Source organism: Cygnus olor, chromosome 26, assembly GCF_009769625.2.
Source record: "Cygnus olor isolate bCygOlo1 chromosome 26, bCygOlo1.pri.v2, whole genome shotgun sequence".
NCBI lineage: Eukaryota > Metazoa > Chordata > Aves > Anseriformes > Anatidae > Cygnus > Cygnus olor.
In genome coordinates this window covers 4,094,260-4,115,618 of record NC_049194.1, presented here as the reverse complement: position 1 = coordinate 4,115,618, position 21,359 = coordinate 4,094,260, and the positions used below count along the sequence as shown (strand labels likewise).

At 51.9% G+C, this 21,359-nt stretch overlaps 1 protein-coding gene across 4 annotated transcripts in view; it reads left to right on the top strand.

Annotated features, from left to right (window-relative positions):
• MARCHF2 (membrane associated ring-CH-type finger 2) overlaps nt 1-21,359 on the top strand; it is a 38,303-nt gene that overhangs the window by 13,134 nt on the left and 3,810 nt on the right. For all 4 annotated transcript variants that reach the window (XM_040537901.1, XM_040537900.1, XM_040537899.1 and 1 more), the window contains 2 exons: nt 3,984-4,179; nt 19,080-19,289. In XM_040537901.1, coding sequence (XP_040393835.1) covers nt 3,984-4,179; nt 19,080-19,289 — 406 coding nt within the window. The remainder of the gene's footprint in view (nt 1-3,983; nt 4,180-19,079; nt 19,290-21,359) is intronic.

The following is a 21,359-nucleotide window of genomic DNA, read 5'->3' as shown; positions in this document are numbered from 1 at the left end:
TTTCCCAACGTGGGCTTAGAATAAAGGCACGGGGTTGGTTTTGCAGCACTGGGGAGAGGAGGGTGTTTGTGTTGCAGGAACTGCAGCACCCAGCTATTGCTAGAGGGGCTGTGTGGCACCTTCAGTTGCTCTGATTCTTCTTGCCGTGACTTCTCATCATGTATTTTGAGCAGCTTCCGGAACGGAGGACATTTGGCAGCATTATTAAGTCCAGCTAGTAATATTGGTCACATTTCGTGTTTAAATCCTATCCGAACAGCTGTTATTTTTTTTCAATGGAGTCAGCCAGACGATGATGAGGTGTGAAAGTGGTGACTGCAAACGTGGGAGAGGGAGGTGGGAAGGCTGAATGTGAGCTGAGGCGAAAGCAGTTGCTCTATCTAGCAAACCTGAGGCAGGGCATTAGAAATGCAAGGGGAGGTCGCGTTGCTCTCTGACAACAGACAGGCTGGGTGGGCAGTTGTGCATGCCCTTAAAACCTGTAGAGGTGGGGAAATCAGGTGGGGAAGCTGCCTGAGATTACAGGTTTAAAAAAAGCAAACAAGATTTGTTATGCAGGCGTCCACATGGCCCAGCGGTCCATGCAGTTTGGCATTGGTTGTTTCCAATCTCTTCCCTGTCACAAGTACTTAGCCGAGCCCGAAGGAGCCACAGGACTTGGCTTGTCTGCGACATGTCCGAGGTGAGAGCACATGAGACTGAACCTGCCTGAAACGCCCGAGCGCAAGCCTTTGCCCTGATGGTTATTGGATGGACGTGAGGTGAAAGAGAAGTCGCAATCCAAACAGGAAGGTAGAAGGCACCGTGCTCGGAGAATATAAAACCTCCACAGCGGCAGACATCAAAATCTTGCAAGTGAAACGATGCTGGGGGCAGCGTGGCTGCACAGAAAGGCAGAATTGGTGACAAGGTCTCTCCAGGCTGCTGGGAAGCCACCTGTGAGGGTGAATTGTGCAGAAGTGGGGCCAGGCCCCTTCCCCCTCCAGATAGGGAGGAAGGAAAATGGAGCCTGATAAGAATTTTTTTTTCTCGCACTGTCAGCAAATTTTTTCCGTCTGGATTGTTTATTGGTAGCCAAGGTTATATTAATGCTCTGGAAATATGAAACTTCTCAAACAGGAAGAGAACGGATAAAATGTCTTACAGATGCTTTTCTTAGGAAATAACAGATGCGTGAGAGCACTCGAGGCCCGGGGGTTTTTTTGGTCTGTCACTAAGGCCGTGCGGGTGCACCGCGGCTTTGTTGCTCTGGTACAGCACTGAGCTTTACGGCAATAGTGGTCGGAGAATCTCCAAATAAACCCGGTTGGAAGGGCCCTTTGGAGGTTGTCTGGGCCAGCCTCCTCTCAGAGCAAGGCCGACTTCAAAGTGGGGGCAGGCTGCTCAGAGCCTTGTCCAGCGCAGTTCCCAGTGCCTCTGGGGATGGAGTTTCCACCACCTCTCCAGACCCCTGTGGTGGGGATTGTTCCTGCTGAAGAAGTCCCCTAAATAAAAGGCACGTAACAATTAGGAGACTAAGGTCGGTGGTGTTTGGCAGAGAGAATGGGGTGGCACAGGGGTGTACGTTACTTCGGAGCCCTAAAAGTGATAAAGCATCACAGGTGAGGGTGACATGAGGTGGGGAAAGTCTGAGAAAGAAGTGCTCGTGTGCAAGGCTTGGGTCTTCTTGCAGGTGGTGAGCTGGCAAAGAGTGAAGGGAAGCCCCTGGCTGCCCTGCCTGCGAGGGTGCCAGGTCTCCAGCCTCCCTGGTGCTTGCTGGGCCCCTGGCCCATGCACCGCATCGAGGGCTCGGCTCCCCTGCTCTGCTCAGATGCACGTTAGCTGTGGAAGCATCTGGTAGCTGGCTGGCTGTGGGATGTGGACAATTGCCTTCCCTCTCAGGGGAAGGGGTTTTGTGTGAGTGTGTGTGTGTGGATGTGCATGAGGAGGAGGGCTCAGAGCTGTGTCACCAGAGGAATGATCTTGCTGGCTCGCAGAGGGGTGTGAGTACGGAGGGTATACCCTATGGTGCACGTCCAGGAGAGGAGTCTTGCTTCTGCTTTGCTGAGCTGAAGTGCACTTCCTTGCTGGCCCTTCTCAGCCCTTCGTGTCCCACCGATGTTCTTCCCCAGCGTGCTCCTTCCCTGTGCGCTGTGTTCCCAGGTCTGTTCCACGGGGCTTTGTTCTTGCCTCTGGTTGCGCAGACTGATGAAAACGGTGCTGCTGCTTTTGAAGACTGCAAATTGCTTGTCCTGACTCTGCTCTGTTGCAGTCCCCCACAAGTCAGCGTAGGAGACAGGTGTGTGCTGGAAGGTGAGATTGGTGTGGCTTTGTACTGTCAGCAGCGCGTGGGCAAAGGTGGGAGCCGATGTAGCTCACCTGCATTTCCAGAGGGTGTTTAACAGGGCCTTCCAACAAAAGATGTTCCTTTCTCACCCTGCCTCCCGCTCCCAAACCTGTGTGGCTGTGGATATAGGAGAGAGGTTGTTGTGTGAGAGATGGTTGGAAGGCAGGAAAGTGAGACACCAGTGAATGACTAGCTCTCATGGTTCAGGAAGGGTAGAGCTGGATTGGGCATCTGTTGTCCAGCGTTTTATTCCTGAATGCTGAGGAGATGTATGGAATTGTGGAGACTAGTGGACTTTGAAGTCTAGAGCCATTGCAGGTTTTCCAGGGAGTCCAAGACTTCATCATGGGGCTGGCAGATGTGGCACAGGGCTTCCAGGAAACCTGTGCTTTTGGAGGCCAGCCAGGATGTCCTTGCACCTAAAATGGCTCTAGCTGCCTAGCTTAAGGCAACCAAACCTTACTGGAAGTGACTGCAGGCTAGAACAATAGGTGCAGTTCAGTGTGAAATGACGCAGCTGAAGGACAACCATCCTGGATTTGCGTGTGTGCTCATGGGTTCAGAGGAAGGAGATCTTAGGCACATGGCAGCGATGTGCAAGCTCCAGCAGAGACCAAAAAACAAATAAACTGCGAGGATTTAGGAATCAACAAAGGACAGAACATAGTCGCTGCAAAAATCCCTGGTGTGCACGTATCCTGAAAACCGTACAGCTCTGGTCCCTGCAGCTTTAAAAGGATGTTTTAGAAATGCAAAAGGTACAGGGAAGGGTAGCGAAGGCAATCCGAGAGGTGGAGGTGTTTCTGAGGTGTGATTGAATAGGCTAGGACTCCTCTGCTCATGAAAGACATGACTGGGCAGGATATGGCACAGGTCTGTAAATCTGAGGGGCGTGGAAAACCTTGTTTTTTACAGGACAGGAACTAGAGAGTAGTACACAACTTAGCTTGTAAAGCATTTCTGACTCTGTGAGATCCCAAGAGAGCAGATCGTGAGCACCATCAAGGGATTTGGGTCTGTGGGTTGAGGCCTCTAGCCAAGAGGGGTGGGAAGTGGTGGCTGTCGAAGCACTGAGGTGTTTCTGCAGCCGCCGGGAGTCCCAAAGGCTGCGACGGGTTCTGCGTGGCAGCGACCAGCCAGGATGCTCAGTGGGTACTGCGCTGGGACAAGCAGAAGGTTTCTATGCTTGGTCTGGGTGACTTCTTGCCATTAAACGTCCTTAGAGAGATGAGCTTTCAAGATCAGCACGGTTTTGATGTTAGATATCCCTTGTTCTCAGGTACTGCCAAACCCAGGACGGAGGGCAGAGGCTCCGCTTGAGCGCGGGCAGGTGGTCTGATAAACACGAATGTGACTGCAAACCTCTTGAGGGGGTCCAGGTGGTTGGGGGCATGCAATGCACTCTCTGACTGGGGGTTGTCAGGCTTTGCTTTGGGCCTCTGGACTTGTGTCAGCACTTCGGGACCGGTCTTGGGGCCGGTGTCAGCCGCTGCCCAGCGCGAGTGGAGCTGCAGCCTGGGCCGTGCGTGTTGCCACCCAGGGGTGCTGCATGTGCGCCCTTCTGGGGCCCGGTGGGGTCTCACCCTGATCTCCGGATGTGGCCGTGTCGTTGTGTCTGCTCTGACCGTGATTTCATTCTGTTTGTCTGCCTCTTTAGTGACGGTCCCATCTGTCGAATCTGTCACGAAGGTGGAAATGGGGAGGGACTGCTTTCCCCATGTGACTGCACAGGAACACTGGGCACCGTGCACAAGAGCTGCCTGGAAAAATGGTTATCCTCCTCCAACACAAGTTACTGTGAGCTCTGCCACACAGAATTTGTTGTAGAGAGAAGACCGAGACCTTTGACAGAGGTACTGCTTTCTTCCTGCTTCACTTTATTTCCTTACCATTTGATGAAAAATGACTGATTTGCCCTACTGCCCCTGTGGTTCTGTCTCCTCCTCCTTGCAGTACTTTACTAGTCACAAAGAACTATTTGTGCAGAGGGATCAAGTCTTTTATCAGACAAGTGACATAGCTGTGAAAATGCAGCAGCAATGTTTGGGGCAGCCCTTATCTGTGAAGCCCCCCATGTGCTACCTACCGACAGCGGGCTGTTGAGCTGCAGAAAGCACTGCACTGGTAGAGATACTTTGATGCCTGAGCATCCAAACGCAGAGGTCACCACTCAACCCTCTGAAATATGAAGCTTTCAGAAATATGAGTCTTTTTTCCTGTTGGCTTTAATCTTATCTCAGTGTTACATGAGTGCAGCTCTCTTGCATGTGACTTCCTTGTCATGGTCTGCTCTGAAAAGTGAGATGTGGCGATTGCTGGCACTGTTCATAAGGGACACACACTCCTTGAGTAATACTGATGTGTGCTTGAAAGCATTTGTCTGGCTCCTTCCTGCTGAGCTGAGGTGTCCTGAGTAGCTCTGTCGCTGTCCCGTGCTCCCCAAAGCCAGAGGAGGCAGGACGTGGCCCAGCCAGCCCTTACACTCCTCTCCGCATTGCCCTAGGGGGGACCAGGCTTCTGATGGGTCCATCAGCCTCATGGAGATCGATGGCACAGTCCAGGCTGCAGTTAGTGTTTTGTTGTGTTTATATGTGCTTTGTGGTGTTTTTGTGTGTGTTTTCTTGTTTTTTTGTTTGTTTTTTTTTTTAATCACAGTGCTCTCTTCCTTCCCTCCATTTAGGTGGTCTGGTGTGCTCCCCTTTAAGTCTTCCTTTCTCCCCCAGGGATTATAGTAGCTGCCTGCAATGAGGCCCCTTACACGTGAGGAACAAGGGCAGCTGGGCCAGGCCATCCTCTGTCCTCAGAATTCAGGTGCAGGTCCCCAGAGAGGAATAAGTAAATGAGTGCCTTACAGTACCAGAGGCTATACTGGGGTTTGTTTCAGAAGGCAGTTTATTCTGTCTAAATAAGCTCGAGTGGTGCTGGCAGCTGAGCAGTTGATGTAGATATGGCTGGTGTTTCTAAGGGTGCTGCAGGACCAGGTAGAAGGTGACACAGGCATGACTGAGGTGAGGTGCAGCCTGGAAGAGCAAAGCAAGGTCCTGTGTGCCTCACTGTTCGGGTCTTGTTCACTGCCTGTGTCTGCATGCTGCTGGGCTGGGCGTGGGTGCTCACTGGAGGCCACGTGCACTGCAGGGAGGTGTTGGCCCGAGGGGGAGGATTTGCAGTTAGAAGCCCCCCAAGTACTGCAGCCATCAGCAACGAGGAAAATGGGAAAATGTCACCTGGAGCTGCCACTACGGATGCTCCCCTTTGCTGTCCGCACCCTGCCCCTGCAGGTGCCTCTCTGGTGGGGTTTGGACATAGCTCTGGGTTTCCTTTCAAAAGTTGCTTTTCCTGTTTATTATTTCAAACCGTGGCGAAGCCGTGCTGCTACTCTGTCGTCAGTGAGGCTGCAGGAGGAGGTCTGCGAGCGGAGTCCCAACGACAGGCTCGTTACCTGCCAGCTACCGGAGATTTGTCAGTGCCTGCCACCAGAAGTGTGTGTGAGGTTAATTCTGGTTTCTGTGACTGCTCGTAGCCCACTCTGTCTTTCCCCCTGCTCCATCATCCAGATTAAAACTGAGTCACAATTGCGATGGTAAATTGCTTTTCCTGTATCTGTTCCCATTCCCATTAATTCCAGAGGTTACTTCGTTCCCATCCCACCTCGCTCTGGAAGCGACGCTGCCCACTCCTGTCTGCAGCCGTGCTCTGCTTCCCACGTTTTTATCTCCTCTGGGTGACTGGAGAGCTGGCAGGGCAAAAGGGCCCCCTGGCTGGAGAAGCATTCAGTCTTCATTTTGCAAAACTGACGCTCAGTTTTAATGATGACTGCTTAGTGTCCCGCTGACTGTCACTGACAGGGCAGCCCCATACAGGAGGTGGCTTTAGACTGTGGTGCTAAACTGAATCATGTCTTTAGAAAAGCAATTTGTGAAAGAGCATTACATCAGTGGTTAGTGCTGTCTGAGACTTATCACTTTGCTCCCAGCTGCTGAAACACATAAAACGGCTCTTTGACCAAAACCTTTGAAATGACTGTTTCAGAGGTTGAAAGCCAATGCTTTAAAGCACTTGGGAAGGGCCAAAACACTTGGGAAGGGCCATATCTCGGCCTTGAGGACGTGCTGCAGGCAAGCCCAGTAACAGTGGGCTGGTTAGGGCTTACACGGGCCAAAATTTTGAGTGCAGGTTTCAGATGTTTTAGCTTAAGAGCTAGTAAAGTATTCAGGCCCAGAAACAAACATGTGGCAGTGCATTTAGACGTAGTTCACAGATGCTGTAGCACCTCGTAACTAGTACAGGCTTAGAAAACTGCACACGTGAATAAAAGGCGAAAGACAGGCATGTGCTGGAGGAGTTTCTCCTCTGCCACTGACCCTTGTGCCCCTGGCAGGCAGAGGAGTGAGCTGCGACGGTGCCAGCAGCGCCCGCGGGTCCACCGGGCCCCAAGCTGGGTGAAGGAGGTTTTAATTCCTCTTGAAACCTGTGCTGAGTCCCTCCAAGCTGGAGCTTGGCAGCAAACTGTGACCGGCAAGCACTCTGTGCGAGGAGCATGGGGCAGTGAGCGCTGAGTGCACGGTGAGGCAGCATTTCACGATCCTCAAATGCAAGAGAAATGCCGCTGGTTACAGGCAGGAACAGAGCCTCCAGCCACTACTGACCGATCGATAGCTGCCAAAGGGTTTGAGAAGCCGATTATTTGTTACTTCTCGTACCTGGGGAGAGTCTGGGAGGGCAGAGGAGGAGGGGATGATGTGCCCTGCTCTGCTGGGGAGCAGGTTGTCTTGGGTGCCCTTAGCGCCTCGGGGGCTCGGAGGCTGGCTGAGAAGTCGCCCGTTACCTGGCTGAGGGCGATCCCTGCCCCGGAGCAGAGCCTAACTGCAGCTTGTCATCGTACGGCCCCCGAGCAAGTCCCTTGCCTGTGGTTTGTTGGCACCGAGCTTTTTCTCTGACTCAAGGAGCAGCTGTAGCCCGCTTTAATTAATCTGGAAGTGGCAGCCTGCTCCAGAATTTCCCAAAATTGCTCACCTGGCTGGCAAGACCACGTATGTTGGCTGTACGGCTTGCACCACGCTGTACAACGCAAATGCACTGATCCCTGCCCCTGGAGCCTAGGGAAATTGCCCTGCAGTTCAGTTTCTGCTTTTTTTTTTTTTTTTTCTTTTTCCTCTTCGCGCAGAGCCCTTCTGAAACAGCCCATAACTGCTCTGCCAGTTTGCCAGCACTTCCCACTAATACCCTCTGTCTGCAGCCTGGTGTGACCTCATCCCCATGGCAGATTGGACTGAAACTCTTCACCAAATATTTTTGGGAAGTTTCAGCCCCAAGTTGTTCGTCTATTTCTCAGAAGAGGGCCAGGGAAAGAGGCCGCTTAGTCATTCAAAAATGACACGCTTCCCTCAGTCGCCTTATCTGAGCAATTCTCCCCTCCCGGCTGACGGTGCGGGGGGTAAGGAGCGTTTTGAAACTTTCGGGGAAGTGATGCTGGCGTGTGAGCGTGCTGGTTAGCAGCTGTGCTGAGAACCTGCTGTTCCCCGAGTAAAACTGGCCGGCACGTGCTAAGGAGCACCTCTGTCACACCGTGAGAGCCTCAGCCCTGGGACGGTCGGAGAGCTCTGAGCCTGCAGCCACGGAGCAAAGCTTCCCCTGGAGCCTGCCCCATCCCTGCCACTCGCCAAGCCCCCGCCGTGGCTCTCAGGGCTCTGGCACCAGCCGTGGGCAGCTCGCGGGGCTGCCTCGGGCCTGAGCTGGGCCCTGGCTGCTGGGAAAGTGGCTGCGTGCTCAGGCGAGGAGCTGGTGATGTGGGGAAAGGGACGGTCCCGGATGGCCGAGCAAGTGAAGCCTCTCCTTCAGCTGCTAAAGAGCTGGGAAGTCAAACTAGGAATTGCTGAGCAGAGGATAAGTGGGATGCGGACCAGGGCCGGGAGAAGAGCCGGTCTGAAGAGCTCTCAGGAGGGAGGCCGAAGCTGCTGACTGGGGACTGGAGGAAGCGTTTTAGCAAAAGCTGTGGGGAGGCTGCATGGCTGAGTTGAAATGCTTCTGCAGAAGCTGCAGGAAGTTCTTGGAAGTTAGGAAAAGCCGCAATCAAAATTGCCTCAGCTTTTAATTCAGTCCTCTCGTAAGCCTGCATTACAGTGTAGTCCCTGTGTGGTCACAGGCTGCGTTTTCCAGGATCAGCACACGGGCAGAAGGTGCACACTAGCCAAGTTTGTTTATCCTGCTGTGTTGTGTGGCCGTGTGCTCTTCTATCCCTGCTCTCAAGACAATTATTTATTTCCCCGTGGGCTTCTTTGGGGCACTTGTTGCTGTGATAATCTGAGCACTTCACAAACAGTAATTTAATTTTGCAGCCTCCTTTTGAGAGGAAAGACGGCAACCTTGCTCAGCACGGATTAAAGATAATTTTTTAATAGAATTGGATTTTTATTTTCTTTAACTAGCCATTTATTTATGTTGTGGTCTGTTCAATTTTAAAATAGTAACAGTGTTTGCTGCCAGCATGCCTGATCTCTCTTCCAGGAGTGGGGGACTTGTCAGAGCCCTGAGCCAGCTCTGGCAGCCATGGGCTGGCCCGTGGGTGCGGGGAGGATACCTCCTGCAGTTCAACCTAATTCAGTTATTTTTTAACTAAGAAGCTAGTTGAAAGCTGAAAAAACACAGACGACTTTTGTTGACTGTTATGCTGTGAGACTAACGGGCTGAATGCTTTTCTGGGGGCATGTATGAAGTGCTGTGGGTGAAGATGGGGAGTCGAACAGCAGCCCTGGGTGCGTAGGAAGGGTCTGCAGCCAGCAGTGCGGGGTGCTGCCAGCTGGTGCCTGTGCTGCACGAGGATGGAGCAGCTTCTGCTTGGCTCTTTGAAATGCTCCCTGGCACAAGAGGGTTGCAGACCAGGGTTGTCGTATGAGGAGCATGTCCCCAGCAGGCAATGAGACTGCAGAGCCTTGGAGAGAGATGGCTTTCCAGTAGTTAACATCCCTACATTAATGTTAATTTCATGTGCATCTGTATGTCTACAGGGAAGTGACCTAAACCTGTGAGACTAGCGAGCATGGCTGACATGGTCATAAAGTCCGGAGTAGGTTGCTGTGTTTCTTGGAAGGCTTCAGCAGGGAGGGGTTCCAGTGAAGCATTCAAACTGCAAGTTGCAGTGCATGCAGCTTTCCTGGAACAGGTCATTTCTGCTTTTTTTCAGAGGTTAGACGCAGAAAATGTGTAGTTAGGAGTCCTGTGTTCAGGAGTCATCTTCTGAAGATATCCATATCTCTGTTGGCCAGAGCATTTTGGAAGGAGGAGCACAGCCCTTTGGAAATGTAGCACTGCTTCATTCTAAACAGCTTTCTCCCAGGCCATGGACGGTCACACAATTCTCCAGGCAAGGTTGGGTTTTTTTGCCCTAGCTTTGTCTGCCTTAAATTCGCCTCATCCACATTTTATTCTTTAGAATCCTACGGTCTCTGGAGAGAAGGAAATGCCTCTGGTGACCAGTTCATTCCTGCCTCCTTAGAAACCTAGTTACGGGTGGGTCACCTTGCCTGGAGGTGCCTGCCTTTTTCTGGCTCTAGACAGAACCAAGATAAGTGCTGTTTTAGGCAGCTAGTTGTACAAGTGTATATATCCCACCTCGTAGCATTCTCCTTTTCACATAAACTCCTTTCTTTGGTTTGCGGTTGAGTCCGTCACAAACCAGTTCTGTCTTGCAAGGTGCTCTCTCTGCTGAAGATTGTTTGTCCTCTAGGATTTTGGGCAGAACTGCGTGGATTGGGATATTTGGTACTGGATCTGATGCGTCATGCATTTCTAGAAAGCATTATCAAAGGTGATGCTGTGGCTTTGTTTCTGTGGCCACAAGCAAGCGCTGCCCTTCTGCATGTCTCCTGGTCTTCTCTGGCTGCTGCCTGGCAGGTGAGGTGGGAGCGTGGGTCAGTCCCTGTTCCTGAGCCCTTCTGGCCTGGTTTTGTTTTCTGACTGTTCCCTCTTTGTTTTCTTAGATTATCAGCAAAAGTATTTCCTTTCCGTGGGTTCTTTGTCATGTGTATTTTGCTGTGGCACTGACCCTCTCTCACTTGTTCATTAACCACCCTTAAAGCATTGTAACTTTTATCTGTTGTTAATTTTGTCCTCTCTGACTGTTTCTAAGTGGGCTCAAGGGAAACGCCACCTCCAATCCCCAGCCTGTTATGGGCTGCTCTGCCCCATTGCAGGCTGTGCCAGAGCAATTGTTGCTGCCCACTCGTGCTGCGGGTTGGGTCCCATCTCTCATCTCCCCGTGCTGCCTCCTCAGCCTCATCCCTTCTGCTGGACAACCCCTGTGTGCACGGCGAGGTCTCTGCACGGAAATGTCCAGGGCTGGCAGCTCGGAGAGGTGTCAGAGCAGCAGCCGTTTAATCCCAGCAACACGTCAGCCCATGTTAAAGAGGAAGGATGCATTTCTGTCCACACATCATTTAAGTCCCAGGGAGAGGAACAGGATGACAGGGCTCGGTTGTGAGTGGATGTGTGTTTTTGGTGCTGAGGCCAAAGCTCTGGCTTCGCTAAAATTACCAGGATGTTGAAAGCCAACGTATCCTGGTAGCAAAAGCTAATGAGTGTTATGCATGACTTCTTCATAATGCCTCTCTAAGCCTTTAATACCATTGCTAAAGCAAAACTTATATGAGACAGCTCGCTAATTACAAAAAACACCTCTCTGGTGAATCAGCCAAGGACTGTTTCATATTGTCACCACTGAGCAGCTTAACCACTCCCTGTATTTCTGTCCATGCAGGCAGGTCTCATGATGGAGCCTCAAGAGAATTCTGCATCCGTGTCTTCAGAGCTGGTGTTTTCCTGCAATATGTGTGTTAATGTGCTTTATTTCAAAACGCCAGCTTTGGTAATATCTGTCTGTCCCTATGCTTCTGCAGAGCAGTTCCTTCCAAGTGTATTATCCACTACGGGAGACTGACAAGTTTTTTTTGTTGTTGTTCTTCCTACTGTTTGTGTTCTATTATGCAATTTTGATTAAAGATGTTTGTTTTTCACTGATTGCTAATGCTTTTGGCTTGCTTAAGCTGGATGTTTTATATAGGTCAGTGAATTTTGTTTTGTCTTGTTTGGAAGTTTACTTTCCTTACACAACCGTTGTCTGCAGCAAAGCTTGTTACGTGTTCTCAGAGACGTTTGTTGGGCTGTTGGGGTCGTGCTGTAGCCCAGGACACCTCCATGGGTCTGCCACATGCAGTCTTCCTGCTCCTTCTCACAAGTCTCCTGTAGCTGTGAGGGGTGCTGATGTGATATCTCCGTTACAAGCAAGATGGGGTTTGCAGGGAGCAGTAGTGATGTCCCTATTAGCCCTGCTTGTATAACTAGGAAAAGAAATTTTGCTTTAGGGTGCAGTGCCCAGCGCAGCGGTCACTGCCCCCCCTCCAGTTCAGAGAAGTGAGATGTGACGTAGGCTCTCCCCACCCTTCCTCCAGCCTTATCTTCCTCACAGACAGGCTTTTTTCTTTGCTTTCCTTGAACTCTTCTGCTGAACTCACTGCACTGTTCTCCATCTCCTCCGTGTTCCCCTGTCCCCTTCCCCAACTTGTTGCTGTGGTCTCTCTCCTTTCCCAGTGCAAGCTTATGTTAGACCCCAGCACCTAGTAAAAAAAAAAAAAAAAAAAAATCACTTGGCTTCAGCTGAGTCTTGTTCCTCTCTCATGTTTTCCTTCATCTCTTTGCTTGCATGTGCTGTCTGGAGATGTTCTTTCCCAGCTCCCGCCCTCGATCCTCTTGGTGTTTCTCAGTGCACTCCCTGGCATTGCTCTGCAGACCCACAGTGGCCTCTTTGAGGCCAAAACTAGGAATTTTCATCCCTGCTCTCTTGGCAGTTACCGGCACCAGCATCTTTCTTACATCTCTGGCTGCACTGCGTTGTCCAGCCCTGTTTGTGCTCTGAGGATCTCTAGGAGTGGGGCTCCTCTGGGGTGCAGCTGCTGGCGGTGCCGTGATCCCATATCCGTGCATTTCGTGGCGTGGCATTTCCCATGGTGGTAAACCACAGAAGCACACACTGGTACGTAAGGAGGAGTCCCGGTGACCTGCAGCTCTGCAAAATGGTTGTGTGGCCCTTTTCTCGAGGAGCGCTGGGGGCTGGAGTCGGTTCCTGTCCCGTGCGCTCCTGCAGCGGGGTGCGTGCCACTCCTGTTCTCTGTGCCCCGTGCTTCCCTGCGGCTGGAGCTGGGCTGAGGGTGTGGAGAAGGGGCTCTCAGGCCCCTCTGAGGAGAGATTCAGCTTTTAGAGGTTTGCGGAGCATCAACAGTAGCCGGCTGTGCGGTAGGGAAAGGAGGATGAGGAGGGTCAGCTGTTCCGTGGCACTTGACTGCCCTGTGTACAGGGCCGGGGGCATTTCTGGCCTCAGCTCCCTGACCTTTGGGTACTCCATGGGAAAAGGTTCCTCGCCTTGGGAACGGGAGCAGGACTGTCCTGTTGGGCTGCACAGGTGGCTTGGCGGCCTGTGAGGAGGTTTCAGTTGTTACACCACGGACCCGCAGGGAAGGGATGGGACAGTCCCTCTGCTGGAGCTGTGGTGTTTGAATCAGCGCGATTCTCAGGGCAGGACAGCGCTGGTCCTGCTTCTGTGAATCCAGGTCACCCTTTTCTTTCCTGCCTTACGTAGGCATGCAGCAGGTCAGCGATGAAAGGAACAGGCACCCGAGCAGCCACAGGTTAACGATTTGGTGGACGGGAAGGACACAGGATGTTTTGTACACAGGTGGCTCCCTGCGGCCAAATGTTTCCTGTTTGTGGTGGCAGCGATGGCTGGAACAGTCAGCAGGTTGCTGTGGTTGTGACCGGTGCTCACCAGAGCAGGTAGCCCAGCTGCAGGGCAGGGAGAGACCCGAGCACCCGCCGGTCCTGCTTGGCACGGGGCTGCTGTCAGCCGCTGTGTGAACGCTGCAGGTAACGTGTGTCACGAAACGGGCTCGCAGCTCTCAGCCGTGCACATTTTGCAGCACAAGATAAGGAAGCTGTGAAAATCAATAACAGCTGATTCTAAAGCACCCATTTATAACCCCACCGGCAAGACTGCATGGTGCTGAGCGCTGCTGGGACACTCCCTAGTCAGTCCATGCCCCTGCTCCCAGGTGGCAGGATGTCGCCCAGCTCTCTGTGCTGGGATGGACTGTCTGGAAGACTGCTCTGATACACCGTGAGCTCTGCAGTTGGCTTCCAGAGGAGCTGGTGATATGCTGGTGCCTTTTTCTATGTGCCCTCCTCCTCCTGCCTTCCATCACCTGGTGCTTAGCCTAGTTTCGTGGGCACTGGAGCACCCAAAAATCAGAGACTCATCATTGCACAGCCCTGCTGTGAGTCCAAGAAACATGCTCCACTCCACAGCCCTGCTGACCCCAGTAGGAGGAAGGGCTGAGAAAGTCCCAGGATTGTGCTGGAGGACAAAAGTATGTTTGCAGCAGGAAGGACCTCTTGTCGTGCAAGCAGAGTGGTTGTTCCCAGCGGGGTGTTCTGGGAGCCAGGGCATAGCCGAAGCGGGCAGAGCGGCCAGATCAGGCTCTCTGCCTTCAGGCTCACACTTGTTTGCAGCACGGAAGCAATTGGTTTTGGACTTGGCCTGGAAGAAGATCAGGTTGTGCTTTTGTTGCTTTCCCATGTTCACTTGACAGTTTTCCCTACAAAAATTGTTTAATCTGACCGCTTTTTGGATTGTTTACAAGGTTTATTTTAAGTCCCATGTGCATTAAGCTGCTGCTATGCCAGAAACCCTGCGCCCTTAGGGTGGCTTATTGTATTCTTTTTTTATTGTGTCAGTGCATATTGGCTGAGTAAATCAACTACTTCAAAAGGAAATTAATTTGCTTCCTGCCTTTACATGTTTGGCTCCTGTCTTGGGGAGAAAGGGGGAGCTTCAAAGGTTACAAAGAATATAAATAGAATAAGATTCAATAAAATACCGATTTGCCCTATTGTTATTCTCATTGTACAGGGGTCAAAAGTGACCTGAGATGTCCTTGTTTACAGGGACAGGATGCTCTGGGACTGCTGCTAGAGGGCTCTCAGTCCAGGTCTGGATAATTCAGCATTCACCCTAGTGCCGCGTAGCCAGGACGGGTGGGTGCAAGGCTGGGGGCTCGGGCATTGGGGCTGCTCGTGCACTGTGTGTAGGAGCAGCTTTGCCGTGCAGCTGAGCTGCCATCCACCCTCACTTCCTCCGAGGGCTGCTCAGGACCGCGTGTGTGGTCCTTATCTTCCCCTCACAGCTCATCACCGCTAATCTCCTCTGCAGAGACATGCAGAGGGTGACTCGCAGGGCTGCCTCCCTTCTTCCAGCTCCTCCTGTCCAAACCACAGTTGTGGCTGCTCTTGAATTTCCTTCTGGCTGTCAGGCCATCCAGTCCTGCTCAGAATGGCTTTAAAAATGCTTTTCACTTGACCTTTCCTATTGCAGCATTGCTTGGTCCTTGCCTTGTCTGTGCTCTTCAGTTCACACTCTAGCTCCCCTCATTTTTGCTCTGTTTGGTCTCTCAGATGCTTCGGGTCACATCTCTGAAATAGCACCATGCTTCCGTCAGTCCTGCCAGCTGAAATTCCTAGCCAGACTCCTACACGTCGTCCTCTCCTCTGGCCTCATCCAGCTTGGTGTCCCACTGCGGGCATCTGCAGAGCATGCTGCTACCACAGCCCTGAGCGCTGCAGCTGTGGTGCTGCTTCTTGCCCGGATCTGCCATCTCTCCCTTCTCTTTCCCGTCTCAATGAGAGGCGTCTGCAGTTCTTCTCAGCCTGCCCTTGCTGCTCTGCCACATCTTACTGCACATCCCTCATGCTAGATTTTCTCCTTGATTAACTCTGCACCAACCTGTGGGCATCCTTCCGTGCTCCCCTTGCGGGTCAGTGTTGCTTGCCTGTCCCTGGATCTCTTGGGGATATTCCTTTCCCTGCTCTGACTGCCTTTTTGGTCATGTTCTCCAGTTCTGTTTTGTTTTGTTTTTGAGCAAAAAAATCCTAAACAAGCCAAGTAGTTCTGGTGCAGGAAACAGGGAAGGATCCAGCAGCCCAGCTATACCAAACCCATGGTAAAATGCACTGCAACAACTCTGGGTATTGGTAGAAACGGCAGTCACTTGTTCTAAAAAAAGGAAAGGAAAGGCTGAAAATAACATAATCCCAGGAAAACTAGAACAATTGCTGTTGTAAAAGTCAACTGTCTAAAAAGAATCCACACTTGGAAGCAAGTCAGGGCTCTTAAAAGTAGTGACAGTTTAGAGGTTGTCTGTAGAGGGAAACCTGCCTGCAACTGAGCTGTGCTCTTTCTGCTACCTGCTAATTTTCGAGTGCTGCAAGAAAGAAGCACTTGCAAAACTTGCAAAGCATCTTTATAACCGAGAGCAAGGTGCAGTCCCCATGATGGATCACTTAATGCGTGGGAGGCAAGACAGCAAGCCTGCAACCGGGAGGGAACACAGCAGAATTGGCTCTGTCGTAGTCCTGGCAGGTCTCTTCTGCCTGCCCGTCGTGTGGTGGCCAGTGGATGACCACCGGGAATGGAAGGGTTTGGGGGATTTTGCAGTTGTGAAGGTGGAGTTTTCAGCAGCTGTAAAAGTGATCCTGAGACCTGGGAGAGAGCGATGGGGGACCTTCCCCCCTGCACACCAAGTTCTGCCTCCCTCCTGACCTGACAGTCATGCTGATTTTTCTTTAGAAATAATTGAAGCCTTTCTCTGGGAATTGGAATTTTTTACACTTGAAGACACGGGTTTGGGCACAGATCATTCCATAAAAGAAAATGAGTTTACATTACCTTCTTCTTCAAAGGCCAGCCTGACTCTGCAGCTCCTTGGTTGCTGTCCCACTTTGCCTGCTCAGGTGCAAAGCTTTCTGGTAGCTATTCACTTCCTTTTTGCCTTTTTTTTTTTCTTTTCTCAACTCCTGGTTTCTTATTTGCTGAAGAGAGATGTTTTTTCCCTTCTGTCATCGTCTCAGTGGACATACCAGGTGCGTGGGTATTTGTGTTCCCCACTGATGGCATCGGGTGGGCTCTAGGCTCCCCATGAGCAGCGTTGCTGCAGCTTGCTCAGGCCCCAGGGACAGCACTGTGCCCCTGAGAGCACAGACCCTGAAGCTCTGGTTTCCCATAGCCCCTGCACCAGTTCACAGAATGGTTTGGGTTGGAAGAGACCTTGAAGATCACCTCGTTCCAACCCCCCCGCCATGGGCAGGGACACCTCCCACCAGCCCATGTTGCTCAAAGCCCCATCCAGCCTGGCCTTGAACACCTCCAGGGATGGGGCATCCACAGCTTCTCTGGGCAGCCTCTGCCAGTGCCTCACCACCCGCAGAGTAAAGAATTCCTTCCTAATATCTAATCTGAACCTACCCTATCTTAGTTTAAAGCCATTACCCCTTATCCTATCGCTACACCCCCTGACAAAGAGTCCCTCCCCAGCTTTCCTGCAGCCCCTTTAGGTACTGGCAGGCCGCTCTAAGGTCTCCCTGGAGCCTTCTCTTCTCCAGGCTGAACAACCCCAACTCCCTCAGCCTGTCCTCATAGCAGAGCTGCTCCAGCCCCTTGATCATCTTGGTGACCCTCGTCTGGACTCGTTCTAATATGTCCCTGTCCTTCTTGTGCTGGGGGCCCCAGAGCTGAATGCAGGGCTCCAGGTGGGGTCTCACAAGAGCAGAGCAGAGGGGGACAATCCCCTCCCTTGCCCTGCTGGCCACGCTGCTTTTGATGCAGCCCAGGATACGGTTGGCTTTCTGTGCTGCAAGCACACATTGCTGGCTCATGTCAAGCTTCTCGTCCACCAACACCCCCACGTCCTTCTCCTCAGGGCTGCTCTCAATCCATTCTCCACCCAGCCTGTGTCTGTGCTCGGGACTGCCCCTGACCCACACGCAGAACCTTGCGCTTGGCCTTGCTGAACCTCATGAGGCTCTCAGAGGCCCACCTCTCAAGCCTGTCCAGGTCCCTCTGGATGGCATCCCTTCCCTCCAGTCTGTCAGCTGCATCACACAGCTTGGTGTCATTAGCAAAGTTGCTGAGGGTGCACTTGATCTCACTGTACGTGTCACCAACAAAGATGTTGAACAGCACCAGTCCCAGTACTGACCCCTGAGGGGCACCACACGTTGCTGACTTCCACCTGGACATTGAGCCATTGACTGCAACTTTTAGAGTGCGACCATCCAGCTAATTCCTCACCCACCGAGTGGGCCCTCAGTCAGATCCATGTCTCTCCAATTTATGAGACAAGGATATCATGGGGGACAGTGTCAAATGCTTTGCACAAGCCCAGGTAGATGATGTCTGCTGCTCTTCCCCCATCCACCAATGCTGTAACCCCCTTGTAGAAGGCCACCAGATTTGTCAGGCATGATCTGCCCTTAGTGAGGCCATGTTGGCTGTCACCAATCACTTCCTTATTTTCCATGTCCCTTAGCAGAGTTTCCAGGAGGATCTGCCCCATAATCTTGCCAGGCACAGAGGTGAGACTGTACTTCCCCAGGTCTTCCTTTTTCCCCTTTTTAAAATTGGGGGTTTTATTTCCCCTCTTCCAGTCAGTGGGAACTTCACTGGACTGCCACAGCTTCTCAAATACGATGGATCCTGGCTTAGCAACTACATCTGCCACTTCCCTCCGGACCTGCAGATGTATCTCATCAGGTCCTATGGAGTTTTGCACCTTCAGGTTCCTTAGATGGCCTCACACCTATCTCCTACACTGTGTGGTTCATCATTCTCCCAGTCCCTGCCTTTGTCTTCTGGGGCCCGGGCCATGTGGCTGCAGATCTTGTCGGTGAAGAATGAGGCAAAAAAGTCATTGAGTACCTCGGCCTTCTCCATATTCCGGGTGACCAGGTCTCCCACTTCCTTCTGGATAGGGCCCACAATTTTCCCAGTCTTCCTTTTATCACCTGTGTGCCTATAGAATCCTTTCTTGTTACCCTTGATGTCCCTGGCCAAATTTAATTGTAAAAGGGCTTTGGCTTTCCTAACCTGGTCCCTGGCTGCATTGGACAGTGTCTCTGTATCCCTCCCAGGCTCTCTGTCCCTGCTTCTGCTCTCTGTAGGTCTCCTATTTCTGTTTGAGTTTGGCCAGGAGCTTCTTGGTCATCCATGCAGGCCTCCTGGTGTTTTTACCCAACTTCTTCTTTGTTGGGATGCATCGCTCCCAAGTTTGAAGGAGGTGATCCTTTAATATTAACCAGCTTTCTTGGGCCCCTCTTCCCTCCAGGGCTTTGTTCCATGGTACTCTACCAAGCAGGTCCCTGAAAAGGGGAAGTCTGCTCTCTCACCTGTCTCTACAGATGGCCTGTAGCACACTCCCTCTGTAATGTCCCCTGTCCCTGCCCTCCCTGACCCATCAGCTCTCTGGCAGCTCCTCATCCAGTTGCAGAGACCTGGGTGTGTTCTTGCTGAAGCTCAATTCAAGACCTGTCACACCTTTACTAAGCCAGACTTTACCGAGCCAACCTCCCTCTGTCTGCTACCTGCTGCTTCTCTTCCAGTGCAGAGCCCAGGCTGCTCCTGTGTTTTCTGCCATTCTCCCTCCCATTCTCCCTCCAACATTCTTCAGTTGTCTCTTGCCTTTCCCTTGATGGTTATTAAAAATGTACTTGATGTGCTCTAGCCCTATTTTTATGATGGTTTATGTGAGTTAAGTGGATGCAGCGGGTACGTATGGGCTGCAGAGAGCATGTGAGAGCTTCCTGGTGCAGCAGTCCTGTTTCGCTAGCCCGCTGTGTGCCCTGTGTGCTGCTAATGCATTTTTCACCTTCCTTCTTGCAGTGGCTGAAGGATCCTGGTCCCCGCAATGAGAAGAGGACCCTTTTCTGTGACATGGTGTGTTTCCTGTTCATTACTCCTCTGGCAGCAATCTCCGGCTGGCTGTGTCTTCGTGGAGCCCAGGATCATTTGCAGTTCAACAGCCGACTGGAGGCCATTGGACTCATAGCACTAACTATAGCACTTTTTACAATCTACGTCCTTTGGACGCTGGTAAGTGTGGAAGAGGGCTCTGCTCGCTGCTCCCTGGGGCCTTGTTCCTGTTCAAAAGGAAGGCTGAAGTCTTGGCTCACGCTGCTGTGGTGCAGCTGGCCAACGCGACTCCCCTCGTGAGAAAACCTTGGGCTCTTTCTCTTGAACGTCTATTTAATTGTCTTTAAATGGAAGCTGTTAAAGTTGTCACTTAAAAATGAGCTGCTGGGTCTGTCTGGGAATGAGAAACCACTTCCTGGTGATCTCCTTTCCAGATTGACATAGCAGTCACGTTCCCCAGGGTGTAGTGTACCCGGGCACAGGCGGGCCCAAGCGTGGCTGAGGCTGGGTGGGGAGGCCTGGTGCTGGGGCTGCTGTGCCTGTTCCTATTTTCAAGAAAGAGCAGAAACACAATCTTGGCATCCATGTGGTTTAGAGAAAAGTAAAATCTGGAAAATGTTTGATCCCTTAAGAATCTGCCATCACATCCCTCCACGCTTTGTGCCGTGCAGCTTTGTGCCTGAAGGAGCTGCCTGCAGACTGGCTGTTGGGGGTCTCTGTGGCCCACAACTGAACAAATCCCTGCAAAAATATTTTTAAAGCATTGTTAGCATGGAAGGGTGTGTGCAAGGAATGCTCCAGCCCAGGGAGACCTCTGAATTCTCATACCAGGTTTTCAGAATCAAACCCTGAGCCGAGGCCAGCCTGCCCTGGCCCACCACCGCTGCTTTACAGCTGCACTGCTGGGGCTGGAGGCGCTGGGGACCAGTGGGAACCTGCACTCGATGTTGTCTGGATGTGTAACTGCTCCATGCTGGGAAAGGGCTTCCCACAGATGCCTCGCTGTACTTTCTTCTGGACATGCTGAGCTAGGCAGCCAGGAGCTTGCAGCTTGGAGCAGGGCCAGAATAGCAGGAAAGCAAACACAAATTCGTGGTGCAGCACGTACCCATGAGCGCTCCCAGCTGAGACCCCGGAGGAGCTGGGCTCCTCCCTCTGTTTCCAGTTCAGTTCTTTCACATTCTGTTATCAGGTGGGTTTCTGGGTTTGAATCTCATTTCAGCTCTCCTCCTCTCAGCCCTGCATGTGCTCGAGTCCTGTCAGTACCCTTCTCTGGCCACTTGCACCATTTTGGGAAGGGAATGGGTGCAGTCACTGGGAGAGAAGCGGTGGGACCCTAAAAGATGGCAGTTCTGCAGTCAGTAAAAATGCCACAGCCTGCCTGCCTGCCATCTGATGCTCTGATCTCTCAGAAACAGAGCTTTCTCTGGGGTTAGGACATTCCTTGCAACTAATCCCATGCAGATCCTGGTGCCAAGGAAGGGTGAGCTGGGGCTTCAGCCTTCCCTTTGGTGGGACACGTGCTGCTGTCGAAACACACAGAGATGGCAATGCGCAGTGAGCTGTGAAAGAAAGGCTCTGACACATGGCTGCGTAAGGTTCACTTCTGTAGAAAGCCAAACTAAAATTGGAGACCTTAAGAGGAAGTGCTTCCGTCTTCTCTGTCCCAGGACTAGTCTGGTGCTGCCCCAAATCTGGAGGAAATGGAAAAATGTTTTCTGTGATATAATGCGTCATGACTCAAATTGCTCTACTTCTGCTGTGCTTCCCACTTCCTTAAACAGGGAGGGATGTTAAGTGGAGCCCCTTTATTCAGCTTCACTGTATTCAGCTGCAGTTCCCCTGTGCCACTGCGGGCTGTGTGACACAGAGGGCTGTTACACGGTCGGTGGTGATGTGCTGTAATCAGCGTGAGGATTGCAAGAGATGCCACGGCCGAGCTTGCAGCTCCTTCCTGTGGAGCAGGATCTTTCCGTGAGGTTTGCATTACTTAGCTCCTCATTTGCATGCTCTCTGAAGACTGCAAGATCCATTTGCTTCTTGTTTATAAGCAAACAACCTTATTCCCACAGTTGTACCTCTACAGCAGGAAGAAGGGGAGCACAGATCAGTAGGCTGGATTACCCCAATGCTGTGGCGCAGCTCTGCCTCTTATAGCAGATGTCTCAGTCTTATACAAAAGCAGTGGGAGTACTGACGTTCCCTTGCCTGACCTGCTTCCTGGTTCTTCCTACTTGTCAGTGAAATGAG